General features: G+C 39.8%; 1 protein-coding gene across 1 annotated transcript in view; it reads left to right on the top strand.

Annotated features, from left to right (window-relative positions):
- Nucleotides 1–15,161, top strand: part of LOC108522766 (zinc finger protein 345-like) — a 32,254-nt gene extending 17,093 nt beyond the window's left edge. Inside the window, 3 exon segments of the mRNA XM_017863194.1 lie at nucleotides 13,022–13,382; nucleotides 13,384–13,452; nucleotides 13,454–15,161. Of these exon segments, the coding sequence (XP_017718683.1) occupies nucleotides 13,101–13,382; nucleotides 13,384–13,452; nucleotides 13,454–14,575 (1,473 nt within the window). The 5' untranslated portion in view covers nucleotides 13,022–13,100 and the 3' untranslated portion in view covers nucleotides 14,576–15,161.
- The last annotated feature ends 429 nt before the right edge of the window (nucleotides 15,162–15,590 follow it).

Below are 15,590 nucleotides of genomic sequence, written 5' to 3'. Positions count from 1 at the left end.
AAAAAAAAAAAAAAAAAAAAAAAAAAAAAAATTATTAACTATCATGGAACTAGAGTAACAAAGGATTGACCAGTAAGAAGTAAAGGAAACTCAAGAAACCATGGGAGTTATAGCCATAAAGAGCAGCCATTGATTGGGCACGATGCCTCACATCTGTAATCCCAACACTTGGGGAGATTGAGGTGGGAAGATAGCTGAAAGCCAGGAGTTTCAGACCAGATCCTGTCTCTACAAAAAGAAAAATATAACAGCCAGTTAGCTAGGTGTGGTGCATGTGCCTGTATTCCTAGCTACTTGGGAGGCTGAGGAGGGAGAATGGCTTCAGCCTAGGAGTTTGAGGCTGCAGTGAGCTGTGATTGTGCCTGGGTACCTGGGTGACTCCAGCCTGGGTGACAGAGTGAGACCTTGTCTCTAAAAAAAATTTTAAAAATAATAAAAAGAGCAGCCACTACTAATGGTAGAGAGTCCAAGGAGGAAGCCCTCCCAGGGCTAACATCTAGGCCTTGTTGGAGAGTGCACATCTGTGGCTTACTGAATGACAGTAATTGCTGTGGTAAAGGGCTGGGACTAAGATGAGGCAAGTGAGACAGTGAGAAGCATTCACCGTCAGATGTAGCTACACTTGCATGACGCTGAGACGGAATGCCTCAAATTTTGCATTCTGGGTTCCTCATTCTTAAGACAGTCATCGTCAGGGTTATACGTGCAGGGTTGGCATCTGAGCGCGAATGCCTCAAGTTTTGTGCCATAAGTGCCTCACTTGCCTTAGCCATGTCCTGTTCCTGCTGTGGAACTTGCTGGAAATCTGTCCTCTAGAATTTACCAGTAATCCATCCTGTGGGGCAGACTGGGTTGTCTTACCAGAAGCATTTGCTACGAAACTTTCAGATGAGGCTACTGGGTGCTGCTGGCCACTTTGTACTTTAAGAGCCGGGAGCTAGAGAAGCTGCTTGACTGAGGAAGCCTGGTAAAGTCACTCATGCTGCAGGAACTGGGTGCTGGGGAAACTGAATGTGCTGCAGGAGGTGGACCTGGATGCTGGAGCCACCTGCCAGGCAAGCACACCAGAACCAGAAGGGAATGTCCCTTCCTCCTGCAGTGTCTTTCAGACATCCACTACTGGTAAAGCTTAATTAACATTGTTCTGGCAAGGAAAAATATTTCTATAGCCCAGGTCTACTTTTGCAGAGTGAAAAAATGGTGAATAAAGGGTGAATTTGGAACTTAGGGGCAATACATTGACAACTGGCACATAGTCTTTTAAGAATTTTAAAGTTCATTTTTAAAAATGTAAGTCATTTATCTAGGACTGACTTTGCTGTTTAGGTATGACATGAGATAGGGATATAATACTTTTCAAAATATTATTTATTTATTTATAGAGACAGAGTCTCACTCTGTCACACATGCTGGAGTGTAGTAGTTCAATCTCGGCTCACTGCAACCTCCACCTCCCAGGTTCACGTGATTCTCCTGCCTCAGTCTCCTGAGTAGCTGGGACTATAGACACGTGTCAGCACGCCCAGCTACTTTTTGTGTAATACTTTTTAAAATGGATGGATGATTATATCTTTTGAATTTTTCCATATAGGCAATCATAAGATCTGCAAACATCAGTTTTGTTTCTTGCTTTCTAGTACTTACATGTTTTATTTGCTACAACCTGTATGGATGTGCACATATTTGATGTGTCCCTTCCTGGTTTTTGTAGGTATTGTTAACCAGAATGAGGAAATTACCTTCTACTCATAGCTTGTTCAAGTTTTTTTTTTTTTTTTTTTTGAGACGGAGTCTGGCTCTGTCGCCCAGGCTGGAGTGCGGTGGCCGATCTCAGCTCACTGCAAGCTCCGCCTCCCAGGTTCATGCCATTCTCCTGCCTCAGGCTCCCAAGTAGCTGGGACTACAGGCGCCCGCCTCGTCGCCCAGCTAGTTTTTTGTATTCTTTAGTAGAGACGGGGTTTCACCGTATTAGCCACGGTGGTCTCGATCTCCTGACTTTGTGATCCGCCCGTCCCGGCCTCCCAAAGTGCTAGGATTACAGGCTTGAGCCACCGCGCCCGGCCTTCAAGTTTTGTGTTTCTTCTTACAGTAACTGGATGTTGGGTTTTATCAAATTCTCTGATTGTCGTAGACAAATGTGCATTTTTCTCTCTAATCTGTTAATATAATTAAGTGCTTTTTTAATGTTGAAGCAACCTTGTATTCCTTGGATAAAATCAACTTATTCATAAAGTTTGCTTTTTTAATTATTGTATTCATATTGCTAGAGTTTTATTTAGCGTGTGTGTGTGTGTGTGTGTGTGTGTGTGTGTGTATTCATAAGTTATATTAGCCCCAAGTTATTCTCTTTTCATATTTAGTATTTTGTCTTATTTGGTATCATGGCTATTAGACTACTTTCTTCAGATGAATTGAAACATGTTCTTTCTGTTTCTTTTTTCTTCTTTTCCTCTCAAAGTTTGAGTTTTTTCCTGAAGTATTTTATATATTCAGATACATAAAACCTTTTTAGGTTAAGTGATAATACCCATATAACCACCATGAAGATTAGAAAAATACAACATCGCTAGTACCACAAAGCTCTCTGCCTGCCCAAACCAAATTCATCTTTCACTCTCTCTCCACTCAAGTGTAACTATTAAGTAGATTTTGTAAAAATCATTCTCTACTCTTATAATTTTTTGCCAACTTTGTATAACTCCCTAAAGGATATTATACAGCTTTGCCTGCTTTTAAACTTATATAAACTGAATCATAATATATGTGTCCTTTTTAAGTTTTGTTTTGTTTTGAGACAGAGTCTCACTCTGTCGCCCATGCCGGAGTGTGGTGGCACAATCTCATCTCACTGCAACCTCCACCTCCTGATTCAAGTGATTCTCCTGCCTCAGCCTCCCAAGTAGCTGGGATTACAGGCATGCACCACCACGCCTAGCTAATTTTTTGTATTTTTTAGTAGAGACGGGGTTTCACTATGTTGGCCAGGCTGGTTTCGAACTCCTGACCTCAAACAATCCACTCGCCTCGGCCTTCCAAAGTGCTAGGGTTACAGGCGTGAGCCACTGCACCTGGCCCATGTTGAATAGTTTAGATATATCTTGTTTATCTCCACTATTATTTCATAACCTTTGTGACTGTATCACAGTGTATTTTGTCCAACATATTTTTTATGTGGATAATTGGTGGTTTCCAGCATTTTACTCTTAATAAAACTGTTATGAACATTCTAGTGGATGTTTTACCTAGGAGTGGAATTGCTGGGTAATAGGGAATATACATGTTAGCCTAGATAACCAAATTCTTTCAAAGTGATTGTATGAAAAAGTAGTCTACTTCCAACAGTGTGTATTTGCCGCCGCCTTTGCCACATTTTTGCCACATCTTTACCAACATTTGGAATAGTCATACTTTTTACCTACCTAATATACTTAGTAATAGCTAATTATGGTTAATTTGCATGACCATGACTACTAATGAAACAGAACATCTTTTCATTTGCATTATCTTTTGTCTCCTTTTCCCATTTTTTCCTCAAGATTTGTTCATTTAGGCAAAATTCACATGAGATACACTTAACCATTTTAAAGCGCATAATTCAGTGGTATTTAGTATAACTTCAGTGGTATTTGCTGTATTCATAATATTGTGCAACTATCGATTCTCTCTAGTTTTAAACCTTTTTCATCTGCCTGTAGAAATACCCTGTACCCGTTTGAAGCACAGACTTTTAACTTGGATGAATTTAAATGGATGTATCCTTTCTTTCATTGCTTGTGCTTTAGGTGTCAAATCTAAGAATTAACTGCGAAATCTGAGGTCATGAAGAATTAGAAATCCTGTTTTTTTGAAAGTTTTATTATTTAGCAATTCTGTTTAGGTTGTTGATCCATCTCAAGCTCACATTTTATATTTGCATGTGTTTATCCCATTGTCCCAATACCATTTGTTGAAGAGACATTTCTTTCTCCATGCAGTGGACTTACTGTCCTTCTGGGAAATTTATTAGTCATAGATGTTTGGGTTTATTTCTGGTTTTTCAGTTTTATTCCATTAGTTTGCAAGTCTGTTCTTATGCCAGTCCTATGGATTACTGTAGCTTTGTAGTAGTAAGTGTTACAATTGGAAGAAGTGAGTCCTACTTTTTCTTTTTTTTTTTTTTTTTTTTTTTTGAGGCGGAGTCTTGCTCTGTCGCCCAGGCTGGAGTGCAGTGGCCGGATCTCAGCTCACTGCAAGCTCTGCCTCCCAGGTTTACGCCATTCTCCTGCCTCAGCCTCCCGAGTAGCTGGGACTACAGGCGCCCGCCACCTCGCCCGGCTAGTTTTTTGTAGTTTTGGTAGAGACGGGGTTTCACCGGGTTAGCCAGGATGGTCTTGATCTCCTGACCTCGTGATCCGCCCGTCTCAGCCTCCCAAAGTGCTGGGATTACAGGCTTGAGCCACCGTGCCCGGCCAATTTTTTTACTTTTAGTAGAGACAGGGTTTCACCATGTTGGCCAAGCTAGTCTCGAACTCCTGATCTTGTGATCCACCCATCTTGATCTCCCAAAGTGCTGGGATTCTAGGCGTGAGCCACCGCGCCCAGCCTGGCTTTTCATTTCAAAGGCCACTGAAGTGTTAATAGAGATTGCACTGAATCTGCAGATTATTTTAGCGAGTATTGCCATCTTCATGTTAAGTCTTCCAATCTATGAACATGGGATTTTAATCTGTTGCATCTCCAACTGATGTACTGCAATTCAGTTCTGGTACTAGCTACCCAGAGTTAGTGTCAGATTCCATAGGTTTTGGCATATAGTCCCCAGTAAATCTGCCCTTACTTTAGGCCAACTAGCTACAATTCCAGTAAGTTCCCATGACTCCCTCCCCCTCCCCCCTTCATTTAGTAATTTACTGCAACTCACAGAATTCAGGAATGCACTATACTTTATAGTTTTATTATGAAAGATAAGGATACAAGTTAGGAACAGCCCAGTAAAGAGACACATAGAGAAAGGTCTGAAAGGGATCTATACACAGGTTCTATGCCCTTTCCTGGTGAAAGCAGGTGTGTCACCCTCCAAACACATTGATATGTTCAACAAGGAAGCTCCACTGAACTTTGAGGTGGAATTTCATTATGTAGGCATGATTGATTAATCATTGGCCACATGATTGAACCCAGTCTCCAGCCCCACTTTCTTCCTCAGAGATTGGGCTAACCGGCCGGGCGCGGTGGCTCAAGCCTGTAATCCCAGCACTTTGGGAGGCCGAGACGGGCGGATCACGAGGTCAGGAGATCGAGACCATCCTGGCTAACATGGTGAAACTCCGTCTCTACTAAAATACAAAAAAACTAGCCGGGCGAGGTGGCGGGTGCCTGTAGTCCCAGCTACTTGGGAGGCTGAGGCAGGAGAATAGCGGGAACCCGGGAGGTGGAGCTTGCAGTGAGCTGAGATCCCGCCACTGCACTCTAGCCTGGGCGACAGAGCGAGACTCTGTCCCAAAAAAAAAAAAAAAAAAAGAGATTGGGCTAACTAAAAGTATTTTCGATGACTGCCCCAATTCCGAAGCTACTCAGGGGTCCACCATGAGTTACCACATTAGCATAAACTCAGGTGTGATCCATAACAAAGACATGTCTAGCTCTGTGCTAGGAACCCTAGGACAAAGACCTGACAGATTATTACACAGGGCACAAACAAGACTGGGAGTGAAAATGACAATGTCTTCCTATTTATTTAGTGGTTTCTTTTCTCTTGGATCATTTAGCTTTTTTTGTTGTTTGTTTGTTTGTTTTGTTTGAGACTGAGTGTTGCTGTGTTGCCCAGGCTGGAGTTCAGTGGCTTGATCTCGGCTCACTGCAAGCTCCACCTCCTGGGTTCAAGTAGTTCTCCTGCCTCAGTATCCCAAGTAGCTGGGATTACAGGCACACACCACCACACCTGGCACACCACCATGCCTGGCTAATGGTTTTGTATTTTTAGTGGAGATGGGGTTTCACCATATGGGCCAGGCTAGTTTTGAACTCCTGACCTCAAGTGAGCCACCCACTTTGGCCTCCCAAAGTGCTGGGATTACAGACTTGAGCCACCGCACCCAGCCCATTTAGCTTTTTATTAATGATTTGACAAAGATCTTATATTTTACATGGTAGTTCTTTGACAGCTAAATATTTTGTAAATATCATCGCCCATTCTGTGGCTTGCATATTTTTAACAGATTTTATTCATAAGTGAGCTGTGAATCACACTTATATTGTTATACAACTTTGTTTTCCATGTAATTAATATTACCTTTTTGTCCATATATTTATCACTAATTTATATTCAAAATCTACTGGGAAATAAGTCTCTTCCCGGTATGTTCTGTCAGCTTCTTAGGTTTAGAAACATCTCTTCTATGATCCTTTTTTTCTCTACTGACTGCTTGTACCACTATTACTCTAGAATTCTGTCTTCTTAAATTCACTGCCCTTCTGTGTTGAGTTGTTTCTTGGATTCCTTGCCTTCCTGTTTCTTGGTTTGGTTCTTCTTCTTGATATTCGTGGCATGTGAGAAATGATGAATGAGAATTAAATTTTGTGAGTTCTAGTATATTTTTCAACCACTATATTGATTCTTTGGCAGGGCATGGAATTCTACATTAAAATATTTTCCTCAGAATTTTAAAGTTATGATTTCTGTCTTATAATATTATTTAGAACTCCAAAGCCATTTTCATTCCTGGTGTTTGGTTTATACCCTGTCTTTGCATTTTGGAGCCTTTTAGGGTATTTTCTTTGTTTCCAGTGTCCTAGAACGTAATAAAAATATATCTAAATGTAAATCATGTTTTTTAATGCTACATACCAAGTGGGCCCATTAAATATGGAGAGACTCATGTCTTTCAGGTCTGGGAAGTTTCCCTTAATGCTACTTTTTAGAACAATCTGTATTTTCTGTTTCCCTTGAAAATTTTCAAACATAGAGAAAAAAAAGACTATTCCAGTGAATTCTGAATACCCATTTTCTTACTGTGTTTGGGCCACTGTAACAAAATACCATAAACTAGTTATCTCATGAACAAAATAAACTGATTTCTCACAGTTGTGAAGGCTGGAAAGTACATGATCAAGATGTTAGCAGATTCAATGTCTGGTAAGGACCTGCTTTCTGCTTCATAGTTGGCACCTTCTCTCTGTCCTCACATGGTAGAAAGGGAAAGGCAGTCCTCTGGGTCCTCTTTTATAAGGACACTAATTACATTCATGAGGGCTCTGCCTCCCAAAGGCCGCACCTCCTTACCCCATTACATTGATACCTAAAGTTCAACATTTCATTTGGGGGTTGGAAGGACACAAGCATTCGGACTCTTATCATCCATCACCCAAATTTTTCAGTTGTTGCCATTTTGCCACATTTCCTTTATCTTTATTAATACACATACATACACATTTTTTTCTGAGTCATTTGAAAATATGTTGGGGACATCTTCACATTTTACCATTAATAATTTTAACATATATCTCCTTAGTATTTACAATATATCTCTAACCTAAGAAAATTAAAATGGACTTAATAATATTCTTAAGCATTTTATGTTTAGACAGCTCCAGTGGTTTTCAAACTCTTTATTTAGCTGCTATTGTGTTTCTTTATTTGTTTGTTTGTTTTACTTGGGTGTGTGTTTGCATGATCTAGGATCCAGTCAAGATTTATATATTGGTTCTGTCATTGGATCTCTTTAGTCTCTTTTATTCTAGAGCAGTCTCTCATTTTTTGTTTTATATGACATGAATTTTTCGGTGTTTTTTGAGACAGAGTTTCACTCTTGTTGCCCAGGCTAGAGTGCAATGGTACGATCTTGTCTTACCACAACCTCCGCCTCCTGGGTTCAAGTGATTCTCCTGTCCCAGCCTCCTGAGTAGCTGGGATTACAGGCATGCAGTACCACAGCCGGCTAGTTTTGTATTTTTAGTAGAGACGGGATTTCTCCATGTTGGTCAGGCTGGTCTTGAACTCCTGACCTCAGGTGATCTCCCCACCTCGGCCTCCCAACGTGCTGGGATTACAAGCATGAGCCACCATGCCTGGCCCTGCTTTATATGACACTGAATTTTTTTAAGAATCCAGGACAATTATTTTATAGAATGTCCCACAACCTTTATTTGTCTCATGGCTTTCTCATGTATAGGAAGCTTAGATTCAGGTGAATATATTTGGCAAGCATACCACATAGGTGGTATGATGGTACATCTTTTATTGTATTACATTAGGAGGAACATATTGTCAGGTTGCTCCACTACTATTGATTCCAAGTGCTATAGTTTGGATGTTTGTCCCCTCCGAATCTTATGTTGAAAATTTCCCCCCAGTGTTGGTGGGGCCTAATGGCAGGTGTTTCTGTTATGGGGGTGGATCCCTGATGAATAGATTAATGCCCTCCCTGGGGGGCAGTGGGTGAGTGAGTTCTTGCTCTTATTAGTTCCCACAAGAGCTGGTTGTTAAAAAGAACCTAGCACCTCCCTCGACCCTCTCTTTTGCTTCCTCTTTCTCCACATAATCTCTGCACATCCCAGCTCCTCTTTGCCTTCTACTAGTGGAAGCAGCCTAAAACCTTCATCAGAAGACGACGTTGGTGCCGTGCATCTTGTACAACCTGCAGAACTGTAAGCCAAATAAACCTCTTTCCTTTATAAGTTACCCTCCCTTAGATATGCCTTCATAGCAACACAAGTAGACTAAGGCATCAAGTTTTACCACTTAAGATTAAGGTGGTAAGTACCAAATCTTTCTATTATACAGGTATATGTTTTTCCCTTTATAATTAATAAATAATCTGTAGAGTGATACTGTGAGATCAAGTGAATATCCTTTTCCCCAGCGCAATTCATTATCCAATTTTAGAATCCATTGCCTGAATCTTTTATCCTATTGATGATTTTAAAATGGTGATTTTCGGGTTCCTCCATTTCTTCTAGCACACTTTATAGATTCTTAGCAAACTTCTAAAAATGATTTCTTCTCAGTAGATGGTGGACTTTGTTGCTTGACCTCCCATATTTTCCTATTTTCCATTTCTGTATCTTTTTTGTATGGGTTTTAAAGATATTTTATTTATTTTTGAATGATTTATTTTTATTCCCACTTTATATTTTCATTTTCTATGAATACTTTTTTTCACTTAATATTTCTTTCATATTATTCTATTCTTGTATCATGTGGAGTAGCTTCTCACATCCTATGAGAATATACATTGTGACTTGAGGTTTTCTTTGTTGTCCTATATAGTCTGTCTTCTGAATTCCTTTGGTTGCTTTGTTTACTGTCTTGTATCTTACAGGCTTTTCTCAAATATCTAATATTTGCCTATTTTTTGTTTATGTTGTTTTTGTATATATTTAAGGTATACAACATGAGGTTTTGATACATATTATGAAATGGTGACTGTAGTCAAGCAAATTAACATGTTCATCATCTCACATAGTTACACTTTTTATGTGTGTGTGGCAAGAGCACCTAAAAATCTACTCTCTTATCAAAAATCTCAAATACAATACAATGTCATTAACTATAGCCCTCATGTTGTACATTGGATCTCTAGACTTATTCATTCTATATGTCTGAAACTTTGTATCCTTTGACCTGCATCTCCCCATTTTTTCCCTGACAGTCCCCAGTAACTACCATTTTGTATGCTATTTCTGTACTTTTTTTTTTTTTACATTCTACCTATAAGTGAGATCATGCAGTATTTCTCTTCCTCTGTCTCCCTTATTTCACATAGCATAATGTCCTCCAGTTTCATGTCTGTTTTGGCAAATGGCAGGATCTCTTTCATTTTCAATGGTGAATAATACTCATTTATAGGTATCATAATTTCTTCATCTGTTTATCAGTGGACACATAGGTTATTTTCACGTCTTGGCTATTGTGAATAATACTGCTTTGAACATGTGGGTGGGTACACATATTTTCATGAGGTGGTGATCTATTTGTAATTTTGAGTGGGCTCTAAGAAGCTGTATGCTAAATTTTTGTATGTTGATTGTTAGACTTTTATGGGTACTTAGTTCCCTCCACTTCTTAAGTTTTTCTGGGGTTCTGCAGCATAAATCATACACTTTTTTACACACAAAAATGTGTAACTATATGTCGGCTTTCCTTCTAGTTAAGACTATATCTTTTTTGGTTGGTCATCATTCATCTTACACTTTCAACTTAAAATGTTGGCTGGGCATGGTGGCTCATTACCTGTCATCGCCAGCACTTTGGGGGTCTGAGGCAGGTGGATCACTGGAGGTCAAGAGTTTGAGACCAGCCTGGCCAATATGGTGAAACCCCACCTCTGAAAATACAAAAATCAGCCAGGCATGGTGGTGGGCGCCTGCAATCCCAGCTATTTGGGAGGCTGAGGCAGGAGAATCACTTGAACCTGGGAGGCAGAGGTTGCAGTGAGCTGAGATTGCGCCATTGCACTCTAGCCTGGGTGACATGAGTGAAACTCCGTCCAAAAAAAAAAAAAGGAGCCAGGCATGGTGGCTCACACCTGTAATCCCAGCACTTTGGGAGGCTGAGGTCAGGAGTTGAAGACCAGCCTGACCAACATGGGGAAACCCTGTCTCTACTAAAAATATAAAATTAGCCAGGCATGGTGGCACATGCCTGTAATCCCAGGTACTCAGGAGGCTGAGGCAGGAGAATCACTTGAACCCGGGAGGCAGAGGTTGCGGTGAGCCAAGATCACGCCATTGCATTCCAGCCTGGGAAACAAGAGCGAAACTCCATCTCAAAATAAATAAATAAATTAATTAATTAACTTAAAATGTTTTGTTGCTGCAGCTTCCTCTTTAATTTCCTTTTATGTGGTGGGTTTGTTCCTTTTTACAAATTACTTTTCATTCCTTTTAGTGAGGTTTTGGAAAGGGTACAGGGATAAATGCACGTGATCCACTGCCCTTTTCAGAGAAATTATGTCCTATGTCTAGAGAAATCTAGTTTTATATGTTTATTTGTAAGGATAATACATTTTGAAAATAATTTATTATATTAGCTATTCAATAAATGCATTTAGTTTTTTTTTCATGTACCAGAGTTCAAGTTGATTAAATTAACAGATATTATCTTTGTCTCCATGAAGCTTGGCTCTATTGTAGCAGAGATTAAACAAGCATTCAAATATGAAAAATTTTAACTGTAGGGAATGGATGTGTAAATTACCCATTATCAAAACAAAACACAAAGAAAAGAGGAAAAAACAGCTCTGAGAAATGATGATAGAGTGTGCATAATTAAGACTGAACATGCAGGAAATATTTTAAAGATATATCGTTTAGCAGAGATCTAAACCATTACCAGAAACGTGCAAGGCCAAGAGTAGGGGCAGTGGATATAGGGGGCCATTTCAGGCAGATGAAATCATGATGGGGATGGGTGGGTACAGTTTTGTGCATTTGAAGAACTATGAAGGCCACTGTGGCTACAGCTTATTGTTGGGTGGGGGGGTGCAGAGAGGGATATTAGGTTGTAGAGGCTGGCAGATCACTGAGGAACTTTTACGAGCAAGTTCATTTTGAGCAGAACAGTTCCAGGCTAAATATCACTCTGGGTGCTAAGGGTGCAAAACTGGAAATGCAGGAAGCTAGAAGAAATGCTGCTTTAGTGTCCAAGCAAAAGGTAATTTTGATTTGGATTAGCGAGTTGGAGATTGGAAGAACAATTTCAAGACATATTTAGACCTGCTGTAAACAGGATTGTTATGTGAATTGTAGAAAGAGATTGATGCTGGAATGTTTTCACTTTTTGGGGTTTGAGGTATTAACTCAGGGCCTTAGATAGTATTTTTAAATCCATTCTCTTTCCTAGTCTCTACTTTTGTGGCAAATAAATCTCCCAAAATAATAAGCACTGCACAGTTACTTTATGCAAGAATATAAGTAGATTAGGTGTGATCAGAATCATTCCATAATCATCAAAGATGAGGTTCAGGATATTTATGTATCTTCATCTTTATATATCTTCATCTTTCTTGCAATCTTCTAGTAGTATCACATTGCCTCCTGTCTTGTCTTCCCTTTTCTCTCATGTTAAAACTAGATTCTGTTCCTCTGCTGTAGCCCTTACTGAGCTCCTCCTTCTCTCAATGTTATCATAGAATTTGGAGGCAAACTTAACCATAACAAACCACATTCTAACCACAGATGAATCTTCCCTCTCCATAGTTCATTCCATACTCATTTAGCACATTAGTCTTTCATTCAGAAACTGCTCTCTGTGGATTATTTTTCTTTTCTGTCTCTATGAGTTTATCTGCAAATTATGTTTATTACTGAATCATCCCAGATTTTCCACCCCAGGAAAAATGTAGTGCTCCAAACAACCCTGATAATATGAGAATTACCCTCATTTATAAATGTTTATAACACTAGATTCATCTCTTAAGAAATTAAGACAGGGGCCGGGCGCGGTGGCTCAAGCCTGTAATCCCAGCACTTTGGGAGGCCGAGACGGGCGGATCACGAGGTCAGGAGATCGAGACCATCCTGGCTAACACGGTGAAACTTGGTCTCTACTAAAAAAATACAAAAAACTACCCGGGCGAGGTGGCGGGCGCCTGTAGTCTCAGCTATTCGGGAGGCTGAGGCGGGAGAATGGCGTAAACCTGGGAGGCGGAGCTTGCTTGCAGTGAGCTGAGATCTGGCCACTGCACTCCAGCCTGGGCGACAGAGCGAGACTCCGTCTGAAAAAAAAGAAAAAAAAGAAATTAAGACAGGGCCAAGACATCTGTATAATTACCAAGCTTTCAAAGTCTGCAGGGAACTTTAAACTACTGTTTAAAAATAATCTGTTTCCTGAATACCTCCTTCACTTTCTAGTCTGACTTTTACTCATTTTCTCTGCTTCCCTAATCTGTTTGTCAATTGCCCCAGTCATGGTGTGAGAACTGTATAAGCAACTCAATTTTTTATGAAAATTAAGTTGTGGTTGTCTTTCGTATCTATTATAAACGTTTAATCTCTCCCAGAACACAAAAAAGTGAATGTTTGCTTTTATATTTTCTTTCAGACTGTGAATCAAAGTTGAGACCAAGAAATTATTTCTGAAAAAGAATATTTATGGAATAGAATCATCCTGATGGGAGATAATGGAAAACCTTACAAAACACAGCATTGAGTGTTCAAGTTTCAGAGGTGATTGGGAATGTAAAAGCCAGTTTGAGAGAAAACAGGGATCTCAGGAAGGACATTTCAGTGAAATGATATTTACTCCTGAAGACATGCCCACTTTCAGTATCCAACATCAGAGAATTCATACTGATGAGAAACTCCTTGAATGTAAGGAATGTGGGAAGGATTTTAGTTTTGTATCGGTCCTTATTCGACATCAGCGAATTCATACTGGTGAGAAACCTTATGAATGCAAAGAATTGTGGCAAGGCCTTTGTAGTGGTGGCAAACCATTGCTACCATCAAAGAATTCACACTGGTGAGGACAGGGCCGTTTTGAATGGTAAATGAATGTGGGAAGGCCTTTGGTAGTGGCTCAAACCTTACTCACCATCAGAGAATTCATACTGGTGAGAAACCCTATGAATGTAAGGAATGTGGGAAAGCCTTTAGTTTTGGATCAGGCCTTATTCGACATCAGATCATTCACAGTGGTGAAAAGCCTTATGAGTGTAAGGAATGTGGGAAGTCCTTTAGTTTTGAATCAGCCCTTACTCGGCATCACAGAATTCACACAGGTGAGAAACCTTATGAATGTATAGATTGTGGTAAAGCCTTTGGCAGTGGTTCAAACCTTACTCAACATCGGCGGATTCATACTGGTGAGAAACCTTATGAGTGCAAAGCATGTGGAATGGCCTTTAGCAGTGGTTCAGCCCTTACTCGGCATCAGAGAATTCATACCGGTGAGAAACCATACATATGTAATGAATGTGGGAAGGCCTTTAGTTTTGGATCAGCCCTTACACGACATCAAAGAATTCATACTGGCGAGAAACCTTATGTGTGTAAGGAATGTGGGAAGGCTTTTAATAGTGGCTCAGATCTCACTCAACATCAGAGAATTCACACTGGTGAGAAACCGTATGAGTGTAAAGAGTGTGAGAAAGCCTTTAGAAGTGGTTCAAAACTTATTCAGCATCAAAGAATGCATACTGGTGAGAAACCTTACGAATGTAAGGAATGCGGGAAGACCTTTAGTAGTGGTTCAGACCTTACTCAACATCACAGAATTCATACTGGTGAGAAACCCTATGAATGTAAGGAATGTGGGAAGGCCTTTGGTAGTGGCTCAAAACTTATCCAACACCAGTTAATCCATACTGGTGAAAGACCCTATGAATGTAAAGAATGTGGAAAGTCCTTTAGTAGTGGTTCAGCTCTTAATCGGCACCAGAGAATACACACTGGTGAGAAACCCTATGAATGTAGGGAGTGTGGGAAGGCTTTTTGTAGTGGCTCAAGCCTTACTCAGCATCAGAGAATTCATACAGGTGAGAAACCTTATGAATGTAAGAACTGTGGGAAGGCTTATGGGAGGGGTTCAGAGTTTCAGCAACATAAGAAAAGTCATAATGGTAAGAAACTCTGTGAATTGGAGACTATAAATTGAAATTATGTGCTGAAGGAAGGACTCTAAACATATGACATAAGAAAATTCATAGTGGTGAAAATCTCTACAAACAGAACTAACGTACAAATGCCTTACTTATGCTTCACAGGTTAGTCAGTCTAAGAAAATTTATACAGGAAAAAAATCACCCCAAATAAATATTTGAAGATCCTTATCTATATTCATTCCTTTATTACTTTGGAAAATTCTTACTTGTGAATATTAAAAATGAAAAAAATCATTTATTGTATTTTGCCTCTATTTTAAACATTGCAAAACTCATTTCTGGGTTAACACTACTATATTTTTTCAATGATCTTTTTTTGGTATTATACAGAATTACTGATTCATCTAAAAGTTATTCATTGCAAGTCTAAATTTATCCTTTTCTTCTTTCCTGATTATCGTCCTAACACCATTTATTCAATAACCTTGTCCATTTCATATTGTTTTGTATTGACTATTTGATGGTAAGTTACATTTGTATTCACATAAAGTTTGGATATCAGGTTGGTGGGTTTTTTTTTTTTCTTTCTTTCTTTTTTTTTGAGACAGAGTCTCACTCTTTTGCCAGGCTGGAGTACAATCTCGGTTCACTGCAACCTCCACCTCCTGGGTTCAAGTGATTCTCCTTCCTCAGCCTGCCGAGTAGTTGGGGCTACAGGTGCCCGCCACCACGCCGGCTAATTTTTTGTATTTTCATTAGAGACGGGGTTTCACCATGTTGGCCAGGATTGTGTCGATCTCTTGACCTCGTGATCCATCGGCCTCAGCGTCCCAAAGTGCTGGAATTACAGGCATGAGCCACCGCGCCTGGCCCAGTGTTTGTTTTTTAAATTTGCGTATATGTATCTATGTTTCATCTTGTTTATGGTGAATAACTGTTACTTTTAAGTATCCTTTAATACCTGTACCTTCTGTTTTAGAAGATTGTTTACTTTCCTTTTATAAACATTCTGCAAAACAGCTTTCCCTCATCATAATGTAGATAAGAAGAAAAAAAGGATATGGTTAC

This window comes from Rhinopithecus bieti, unplaced genomic scaffold, assembly GCF_001698545.2.
Source record: "Rhinopithecus bieti isolate Rb0 unplaced genomic scaffold, ASM169854v2 scaffold_67983, whole genome shotgun sequence".
NCBI lineage: Eukaryota > Metazoa > Chordata > Mammalia > Primates > Cercopithecidae > Rhinopithecus > Rhinopithecus bieti.
This window is presented reverse-complemented; position numbering and strand designations above follow the sequence as displayed.